This window comes from Photinus pyralis, unplaced genomic scaffold, assembly GCF_008802855.1.
Source record: "Photinus pyralis isolate 1611_PpyrPB1 unplaced genomic scaffold, Ppyr1.3 Ppyr1.4_LG1, whole genome shotgun sequence".
NCBI lineage: Eukaryota > Metazoa > Arthropoda > Insecta > Coleoptera > Lampyridae > Photinus > Photinus pyralis.
Window position 1 is genome coordinate 32,741,934 of NW_022170249.1, and position 10,855 is coordinate 32,752,788.

General features: G+C 34.6%; 2 protein-coding genes across 2 annotated transcripts; one reads left to right on the top strand and one right to left on the bottom strand.

Moving 5' to 3' along the window:
- Nucleotides 1–455: 455 nt before the first annotated feature.
- On the top strand, nt 456–7,536 carry LOC116160255 (CCR4-NOT transcription complex subunit 11-like). Its single transcript, XM_031473412.1, has 9 exons — nt 456–618; nt 672–763; nt 808–953; nt 1,003–1,128; nt 1,175–1,344; nt 1,447–1,573; nt 6,469–6,678; nt 6,905–7,210; nt 7,260–7,536. The coding sequence occupies exons 1-9, from the start codon at nt 581–583 to the stop codon at nt 7,410–7,412; spliced, it is 1,368 nt and encodes a 455-aa protein (XP_031329272.1). The 5' UTR covers nt 456–580; the 3' UTR covers nt 7,413–7,536.
- A 64-nt stretch (nt 7,537–7,600) lies between these two features.
- LOC116159827 (leucine-rich repeat-containing protein 15-like) lies at nt 7,601–10,048 on the bottom strand. The gene is made up of 2 exons (XM_031472912.1): nt 9,986–10,048; nt 7,601–8,820 (listed from the first exon to the last, which is right to left on the bottom strand). The coding sequence occupies exons 1-2, from the start codon at nt 10,046–10,048 to the stop codon at nt 7,822–7,824; spliced, it is 1,062 nt and encodes a 353-aa protein (XP_031328772.1). The 3' UTR covers nt 7,601–7,821.
- Nucleotides 10,049–10,855: the final 807 nt, after the last annotated feature.

The following is a 10,855-nucleotide window of genomic DNA, read 5'->3' on the forward strand; positions in this document are numbered from 1 at the left end:
AAAGGGTTCGTCACTGTTCGTGTAACAGTGTAAGGATAATCAATATCTCCCATCTTTTCAGAACAAATTGGTTGAAAAACTCCTACGATCGAGATATCTCCCTCCAAAATCAAATCTTATTCATTTTAAGCGAGTTGTGGTGGCGTGGTGCATTGCTCGCACCCACTATGGCCATAGAAACCACACTAACTGCCTACTACCAATGAATAAAGGATGCTACTACTAGGTACGTAACACAAAACAAAATAAGTGTTTGTTATGGAACACGCCGTATATCTAAAAAATGTATTGAATATTGATACATATAACACAAATACAAAGATATGCGATCAAAAATGAGTTGCTGTCGAGTCAACTTTGGAATTTTTGTTTACATGGTAAATCGTAACTTGTATTTCCAAAGGCGATTCGGCAGCAATTCATTTTTTATTTCTTTGTGATACAGTAGACACACTTTGACAGTTATGTAGCCACTGATCAGAGTCGATGTTTTGTAACCTTACCCTGCACTTACACCAAACAACAATGCAAATATTAATTTATTATTAATTATTTATAGGTTTATTAAATTTATAATAAAATGGCTTTAAGTATAACACAATGTGATACCTTATTAAAGTAAGTAGAAAGTGCCATCGAGTACAAAATCTGTAATGACAGTTTCGATTCAGCTTACTTGGTGAGAATAATGTTAAAACACAAACATTAGAGGCACTGGCTAATGATTTACATAAAAAATTCGAAAGCACCGACTATTTTAAAGGTATGTTTAATATTTCAGTTGACTTTTTAACAGTTGCATCGTAGTGGGCTCTTGTTTGATTATGTTATTACAACAGGACTTGTTAGAGGAACCCGAACAAAGGCTTGTTGCCGTTACTTTGTTACATGAACTGTATCGTGGAGAATCCATAGAAAATACTCCGTTTGCTAAGGTTTTCATCCACATTTTGGTGGGTCCTATTCACGCAGTGACACTTGCAACTAACAAATTCATTTTAGCATCCACCAGAGCAACAAAGTACCGTTGGGACTCCGAAGTTAGAGTATCCAGGTCAGTTGCCGAAATTTTCAGCGCCAGAAAAGAATTTCATAGCTCAACTAATATCGGATGTTCCAAAAGACGCGGTAGGTGGAGTCTTACCTGCAATCATTACGCTGTTGTTTGTTTCAGATTTTAAAGAAAACTGCAACACAAATTATTAATTCGGATATTGTGGGCCCGGCAAATATTGATTTATCAGCCATTCAATTGGCACTGGCCGAAAAGCAGTCGGAGCTATCTCACATATGTCGATCTGGAATTCCAGCTGTTATTGCTTATCCTGAAAAGGTCACTAATAGGTAATTATGACTTTCTTTCTAGTTGCTATTGATAACAGTGGTACTCTCTAGTTGTGGATAATTTGTCTATTTTAATATGCTTTACCTCACATTTTGTTTTAGTTATGCAAATGAACCTGATAAAAAAGAAGAGTTTGTACAGCAGATATTGACTTCTGATAATCTGTATAGGGTGTATAAACCAGAGTTTGTCACTTTGGCACCTCCATTGCTAAACAGTAAGGATGAGGTAAATGTTACATGATTAATCAGTATAATGACATCAGGTTTGGTACTAAGTCTTCAAATGACAGCCTAGTTCTGATTAAAATGTACTCTTTTCCTTTTCCTCGAGATCGTTTATAATTTTGTATATCTGTTCGTCTGTCTGTCCGTATGCATGATAACTTTGTGTAGAAACGTCCGATCGCTTTGAAAATGTATACACATGTTCTTTAGGATATAAGAAAGGTCGCTATTGTTTTTCGGCTACGTAGATTCAGGGGCCAAAAAGTTACAGCCCAAAAACTGCCCAAACCTTCAAAAAAGGGCTTCTTTTATAATTCTTGGTACAAAGAACATATGAATGATCGGTTTTCTGTGTTAGTAAATATTTTTAGGCAACTATGCAGATGAATAAAAAAAATTGCGCATGCGCAACCCAACTTTTCTATTTACGCAATCCCAATTTTTTTTTATTAGCTACGATATTTAAATGTAAATTTGTCTGTAGGTAAAACAAATAAAAGTAAAACTAATGCAGAATCAAAAAATTGTTTTACGTGTGGCCAATCTCAAATTTTTTATTTGTTAAGATATTTAAATGAAATATATGTACACACCTCTATTAGAAATAAAACTAACGCCGCATTAAAAAAATTATTTTGCGCATGCGCAATATTAAATGTCCTTAATGAGGTTTAGGTGTAAAACTATTCAAAATGAACTCCAACAAGATATTTTTCTACTAATTTCTTAAGTGACACAACCTAAATTGGTCAATTATGTTAACCATCTACTACTATTTTAGGATCTTCAGTAACGTAGATGCTTGTATGGTCGTATTTATACAGTATAGAAAATCCACTGTAGATGTCTATAGTCCACTTGTGGTAGTGTTTGGGAAAATAAGTACCTAATAAATTCAAAAAGACTGGCCTGGTAATTGTGTTAGATGAAACAAAACAAAAAAGTGCACAAAATATACTAGATGGTTCTAGTCTCACCGATTAGTAATAGTAATTATACAGGATTTCTCATGGTAGCCATTTATTAAAAGTTTTCGTGAGGGGTGGGGGCAAATTTATAACTGCCCCCAATTTGCAAATAATTTTTTTTTACAAAACGATCAATTACGCTTGGTTTGCGCCACCAATACCTTCATTTGCATCCCTCTCGTTTTTCAGTTACAGCGGAGTCCCAGTAATTCGATGAGATTAGGGGATATGCGTTAGGAATGCATTAGTATGTATTGTTTATAAGAGACCTAAAACTATTAAGATGTTATTGAATTAAATTAATTATCATGCTCACCAGGAAAGATGCCGAGCACAGAACACCTGATTCCGGTCTACAATCATATGTTTTTCTTATTTAACCAACCAATTGTGGACCGTTCTCAGGTGTTTTGTGACCGGCATTCTTTCGCGATGAGAAGGCCTTACACAATGCACAATTTTTTTTTTCAAATTTGACGTTTTTTCCCTGTGATCGTTTGAGCTTTGTTTGCTACCCGCATACCATCGTTTGACATTTTCCTGTGATCATTTATGCTTTAATTGGGTCCCGAATTACTTCATTTGCACCCTAACCGTTTTTTAAATTATTCCAAACACAAAATTCCATACTGTCCCCACCATTTTTCAAATTTGACGTTTTTATCCCGTGATCGTTTGGGGTTGGTTTGTGCCCCGAATACGTTTGTTTGCGTCACCATCGTTTTCAGTTATTCCAAATACCAAAAAAATTCCATATACATACTACCCCCTCCTCATCTTTCAAATACCTTCCTTGGTGCCACCACCGTTTTTTAGTAATTCCAAATACAAAATACGATACTGTTCCTCCATTATTCAAATTTGGTTTTTGATGGGGGTGAATACGGAATTTCTGCCGTTTGAGACTAAATATAAGAAGAAAGTGTATTTTTTTAAATTTAATTGAATGGGGGTTTACAGTATAGTTGAATTCCGCAGTTCTAATTTAATAAGCGTGTACCTGAAACCATAAAACATTTTTTTGGACAGTAAAAGTTTATTTAAAAATAGAGGCTGATTAGCAAAAAATAATGAACATGTGCGGTTTTAAAGGTTTATTCAAAACGATATGATTGTGGCGGGCTCTGTGACGTAATACGCCCGACCAATCAGCTCCTAGAACCATTCAGATGACATAACGACTTGGCAATGGGTGCGTTCACCAGAACCAAACGTGTTTGCGCTTTGATTACGTTTGCAAACACAAACTGTTTAGGCGCAGGTGAACGATAGGGTGCGTTTGCCAGAACCAACTGTTTGCAAACCGTTTGCGCTTTTTAGATAAGTACGTTTACTGAACGCGTTGCTAGTTGTTAAACTGTTTGCAAGCGGACGCCATTTTTTGAATCGCAATTTAAACTCGCTGAAAATCACAAACATGTTTGTAATTTTGTAAGGCATGCATATTTGTTTAAACCATCGGCATATAGGTTTATGCGCGAAATTGGAGTAAATTACTAGTACGTACGTACATCACGACCAAAAATTGGATAATTGCATATTGCACACAATGCGCTTTAAAGTTGTAAGAGATAAATCGAATAATTTAATTATGAATGAAGAAGGGAGCATTCCATGTATGCAGGCTTATTCAAATTCGAGGGCCACCATGGGGATCTCGGGAACTGTAAGAAATAGAGGTTGGCAAAGTTGAGTAGTTTGATACTTAACAAAATGTCGTTTTGAAACTGAAAAAATTCCGACTACTTTCGGAGATATCCAGAAAAAAAATGACATTTTACAAAATCGTTTTTATTTGTTACCTAAGTTATTTAAAAAGATATTTCAAAATAAACGGCCCATAATTGTGCCCACTTTTTTTCCATATACAAGATGCTAGTTTTAAATTTTTAGTCTGACGTTTCGTCTCCGTTTAACCATCATCAGCTTTGTTTTTTCTTATGGAAGTCATTTTTACTTTTTGTGTCATTTGATAGAGCTTTTTCCTATCAATAAAGGGTCCTGTTAATCCGTAAAAACGCAAGAAACTGCGAACGTACACTGCCCACGACAAAGTTCCCAGACAAGAAAAGAAGATATTTTAATAGTATTACTTCAGCCTCCCTTTGACGAATGTCAAATTTGAAATACTCGGCGAGTAATAACTTTGTGAATAACTGTGTGAAATCGTTCCACACCAAACTTCTCTTCGAATCTAATTAGGGTACATTATTCGTATACTAATAATTAACACAAGTATCTATAACCTATAACTGATACTGGCTGAGTGCTCTCGATTTCATTTGGACTTGTACTGACCCCTTCATATGCGGTTTATGAAGGCTCCAAAACGGCACGAACGATTTGCTCGTCTCCTAGTAGATTGCTGGCCATCAAACCCTCCCTTGCAACACTATAACCACAGATTATACGTCGTATATCTGTGCTATAACCAAAGAGTAACCATAATTGCTATAACCAAAGAATGGTTACTCTTTGCTATAACTATACGTTTTTCACCTATACAAATCTTAACTCTCCTTAAAATGACTATACTTATGTGGCGAGTTTATTAAATTTATTAAATGTAACAATCTGAAAATAAAAACTTCTCATAAAGCAGGTACAATTTATGGATAAAAAATATTTACTCAAGGATCCAGTGAATATGCATTTAATACTCCAATCTTGATTTTCTATAGGACAATTCAATTCATCTCGTATAGCAGGATGTATTTAAACTGTAGAAAGGTTGCCATATTTTTATTGAAATGTACAAAAAGAATACAAAACGGTTTTCTCAAAATTCACTCAAATTAAATTTGACGTGTGGTTTCCAGGCAAATTGCGCGCTTAGAACAAATGCGCATGCCCGATCAACATGTTTGTGATTTTCAGCGAGTTATGATTAAAAAAATGGCGACCGCTTGCAAACAGTTTGACAATTAGCAATGCGTTCAGTAAATATGCTTATATAAAAAGCGCAAACGGTTTGCAAACAGTTGGTTCTGGTGAACGCACCCAATATTGCGTCATCTGTCACAGGCACTTGTCACTTTCGTGCTAGATGCAGTTAAACATCCCTCTCAAAACGTCAAATGTGACAAACGTCAGACCCACTTCTACTTCTACGTGATTGGTTGTAGGTTTGTGACGTATTTAGTCTGAAGCGTTTCAAATTCGGACTAAAAACACATCTTTTCAATAATTTATTTTGGGTTTATTTTACTCGCAAATAAAAATTGAGGAGACACGGGTCTTTTTATTTTTAATGTACTTTGTGGATCAGAAATAAAAAATGAAGGCGGGATGACCCCATTGAGGGAATAATTTTCCAAAAGTTTGTTGGTCATTGCCATTGTGCTAGGACTTCCCCCTTACACCTGGTAATTTTATTTACAGACCTGCGCCCTCGGCACTACCTGGCCTCCGTCCCCCCAGAACGGGCCTGATTATGATTCCTCCGAAGTGAAATGTGTTGAAAATCTCACAACTGTGTCTTGTATAGAGCTCAAAAAGTATCAATGAGAATTTTTTAAAATTTTTTTCCCTCCCTTAAGACAAAATTTGATGCCCGTCTGGCACACCTTCAATGTATAGGCTACCTGTTGCAAAAAATTCCAGGGTTTAGGACCATTCCCTTAAAAGTAGTTCAAAACCGCGGAAGTGCGTCGGACAGACAGACCAACAAAATGCAAACAACAACACATTTTTTTTAATTCTTAGAAAAATGCGCTAAAAAGAATTAGTCTGATACAACAAACGGTTTTTAAAAATTGTAGACAAATTTAAAGACGTGTTGTTACCGCGTTTCCTACTCTGATCTCCACCACCCGTCGGCGCGTTTTGAATGATTATGGAAAAAAAAGAATTTGTAGCATTTTTGGAATGAGTTGAACAACAATTGTACCAGTTTGGCGCAGAAAACATGACATTGTTTTAATTACAGCCTGTGTGGTTCAATGTAACATCGCCTAAGGAACATACGGTAGCTTATGACATTACAATGTGTGTACCAAATATGGCGGGTCAAGAAGCGAGACAGTTAATGACGAAAGCGTATAAGGCAGCTCTGTCACTGCAGCAACAGCAACAACTACTGAATGAACTGGATAATGATTCCAAGCTGGTTTACCACATTGGTTTAACTCCTTCCAAGGTGCGTACGTCGATATACAACAATTCAAAGTGTTTTCCAATGTTTTTGCCACAAATAAATTCTTCTACTTCAGTTGAATTTGCCATTGTGTATTTTAACATTTAAAATGAATGTTTAACAGATTTACATTTATTTACACAATGCTTCATAATAACAATAGAAATCAACAATTTATATCATGCCAGGGCTCGAACTGACTATCCCAATTGAAAACTAATAATTTCAGCTTCCAGAATTGGTCGAAAACAATCCATTGATAGCAATAGAAGTGTTACTAAAGTTAATGCAGTCAAAACAAATCACAGAATACTTTAGTGTGCTGGTTAACATGGAGATGTCCTTGCACTCTATGGAAGTAGTAAACAGACTTACAACAACTGTCGATTTACCAACCGAATTCGTACACCTATACATCTCAAATTGTATATCGACATGCGAAACAATCAAAGATCGTTATATGCAGAACAGGCTGGTAAGATTAGTTTGTGTTTTTTTGCAGTCGTTGATACGAAATAAAATTATTAATGTTCAGGTGAGTCTTGAACGTTTTTCGACTATTATTCAATGGAAACTTTTTGCAGGAGTTGTTCATTGAAGTTCAGGCGTTTTGTATTGAATTTAGTAGAATACGTGAAGCGGCTGCGCTATTTCGGCTATTAAAGCAGTTGGAGTCTGGGGAATTGGGATTGAGTATGTCACCGCCTCCTAGTATGAAAGGGAAGTTGGAGAGCTAATATTCTCTTTTAATTGTTGACATTATGAGGGAAATATACATAGGTATATGTATGGTACTGAAGCTTTTTGGTATCTTGAACCGAACTAGAACTGTGGGCACTTAATAAAAGAATATTTTTTCTACAATTTGTTTTAATTGCAAAAATTCGTATGTATAAATTATAATTTTTAATTTAAGAATTTTAAAATAAAAACATCTAAGTATACTAATTAATTTTGCGTAAAGATCTTAGCTTAACTATAGTACTACAATATTTCTTAATCAGATCCCATAAAGTGTTTATTTTGCTCTATTTGCACTATATTGTGTAGGAGAGTATGTTTGAACAAATATGATTTATTCAACTCAATTTAAATTAATTTATTGATGCACAAACATTTCATGTTCAAATTTCATACAGAAAATCTTCAACGTAACGTCCAATATCTTGCGAGAATTTCATAGTACCTATTTAGCTTGTCTCTATGTAGATTACATGTGTCGGCGCTCTCAGTTACACATATTGGTTCTTCTCCATCTCGATATGGTTGACTTAAGTCCAAAGAAAAGTTACCGCGTAACAGTGCCATACGTTCGAAACACTTGCAGTCCCATGGATTGTTTTCAACCTGTAACGTTTCTAGAGAAGTTGCTTTTGTAATGAACTCATCTTCTAAGAAAACCAGTCTATTGTTTCGTACATCTAATTCCTTTAATGGAAAATGGTCGACTCCCTTTATCTCGATGATATGAATTTTGTTATTCTGCAAGTGTAATTCCTCAAGAGTTTGAAGCGGAAAGGAATCCTCGTAAATAACGGTTAATTCGTTAAATGACAGATCAAGTATTTCCAACTGGGTGTTGTGAAGATTCTGAGATAGTGCACTCTTAATAACGTTGTGAGATAAATTTAAATATTTCAGTTCGTACATCCACATAAATATCCCTTCGACTGTTTCAATTTTGTTATGCGAGAGATGAAGCCTAACAAGCTGTTTTAATGCATGGAACATTTTTAGTGGAAGAAAACTAATTTCGTTATTATGAAGAAATAATTCTTTAATTTGTGTAATTTCTCGAAGGGAATTCATATCGAAATCAGATAACTTATTATGAGAGAGTGAAAGAGATGTTAATTGTCGTAGTCCTTTAAATAGGTTTTGTTGTATCGTGACAAAATTGTTTTCGGATAAATTTAGTTTCTGTAATTCCTGTTGCGATTCAAAGATATCGTTTGGAAAGTCCGAAATTGCGTTGTTTGCTAAATTGAGCTCGCGTAACAGTTGTAAGTTGGCAAATGCGTTTTTATTTACCACATTTATTGTAGCGCAAGAAATCGTTAAATATTCCAAATTTTGGAATGGTAAGACCTTTTCGGGAATTTCTTCTTCTTGGCAGTTTTGAATTGTTGATCGTAATATCTTTTCCTGTAACAATATTTGTTATAATTTATATACGTAATATGATAGCAGGTAAACGATTTGATGGTTTTACAAGTTATTAATCACGGGTAGCACATTCTCATTAAATTTTAAAAAATGCGTCGTTTTGTCTATTGGTCATTTTCACATGTCATATTCTTGAACCACAGCATAGGTAACACACGCTTTGAAATCTTGATTTAAAGAAAACAACCTCACAAGTGAATGAACTTATTACAGACAACCTTTTTGTTATGGTAACAGTATGCGCATAAAACTGTACATTGTGGTAAAAGTGTCCAACGAGGTTTGCTTGATCGATTAGGTTTGTATTGCTTTTTGAATGTAGCAGAGTGATTTTGAAATGTTTTCTTTTTCTGGCATAATAAACTTCCTGATGTACAAGTATCATTTTAGACCCATTAGGATAATTAAATTTCTATTTCAAAAGCCTTCTAGAGGGATGTTCTGCTTTACTAACATCTTTTTCCACGTCAGTTTTTCTTTATACGAGGTTTTAGCGCGGCGATGCCGATTTTATCCAAAAGATACGCCCATTTTCTTCAAATCATATTTTGATGACATTTGGCATCTTTGTTCACGATAAGAACCTGTACTGTAAAGTCAAGGTGAGACAGACTATAGATTGGGTACTTTAATTTTAACTAACCAAGTTTCTTCATTCAGTAAGTCAACTGAACCAAGGTACTTGTACAACCAGCCCAAAGAAACGGAATATTTTTCTAACACTGGCGATAACCACCACGTTCTTTATGTTATAAATATATTGTCTAAGCCCAAATTTTAAGCAGTTCTATTCCCAAATATTGGAAGATCTTTTCCTTGTTGAGTCTAGTGATAGCTTTAAGACTCGAAAAAGGCACTAGTATTTATTTATTTCATGAAATACAGTATATGTTTTATATGTGATGTGCTCACCGTACAGGGTAGTTCAAATGAGTGGCTAACCATTGGAATCTCTGTGTGGGTGTGGGTTAAATGGTGGCAAAGTTGTCCCTTTTTGTGACTAAAAAAATGCATTTGAAATTTTTGATAAACCTTTGTAAATAACTGAGATATCACCAAAAAACTGAAAAGGTCAATTTTTTTAAGAATCTGAATTTGTTAGAATTTCCACAGCACATTAGATGCGGAAGCTACAAGCTACTACAGCTGCCACGGGGAAGAACGTTTCGGGTCGCGCAGGTGACGTCAGGCAGTCTGCAATGATCATGTACTACAGCTCCAGATTACTTACTTACCAGCGACGGCGTAAATTATAGAAAAAACGAAGGTATTTGTACTTATGTTATTTTTTATTAATATAATAAGTTATAATACACATTTTTACATTTCTAAGATATACCTACAGGGTGTTCAGTGAGGAATTGGGGGAACAAATGCAGATTTAAAAATTGTTAAAACTTTGTTATAAATGTAAGCTGGGTCATATATTTTGTGATAAAAAGTTTTTTAATTGCGTCACGTGGTACTATGTAACTTAATCATTTTAAATGGAATACCTTACTTTTTATTAGATTTTTGGAATGTGCAACATATTTTTGATTATTTTACTCATAAGTGCTACCAACATATCTCGTTTACTTTTCGGGAAAATAATAATGTTTATAAATTTGTACCCAGGTACCTACATAAATGGTTAAAAACCTGATAAATCTTATATCAAATCAATGATAAAAGATTGTATTCTGTAGATATATCAATAGAAGGAGCTAACGGGAACCGTCCATTTCTGACTGTTTAAGCTAGGGAAAATGAAAACAAAATTTAACATTTTCAGTTTTTTGGTGATATCTCAGTTACTTTAAATACGTTTTTCTACACCTTTTCCACTTTTATTCGAGAAACTATCAAGTTAATTTGAGAAAGTATCAATTGTATTTGAGAATAGTCAAATGTATTTGAGAAAACAACAAATGTAGTTCAGAATAGTGATTTGTATTTGAGAAGGCATCAAATGAATTTGAGAGTAGTAAATTGTATTCAAGAAATGGTAAATTTAAGTATTTGAGAATCAATT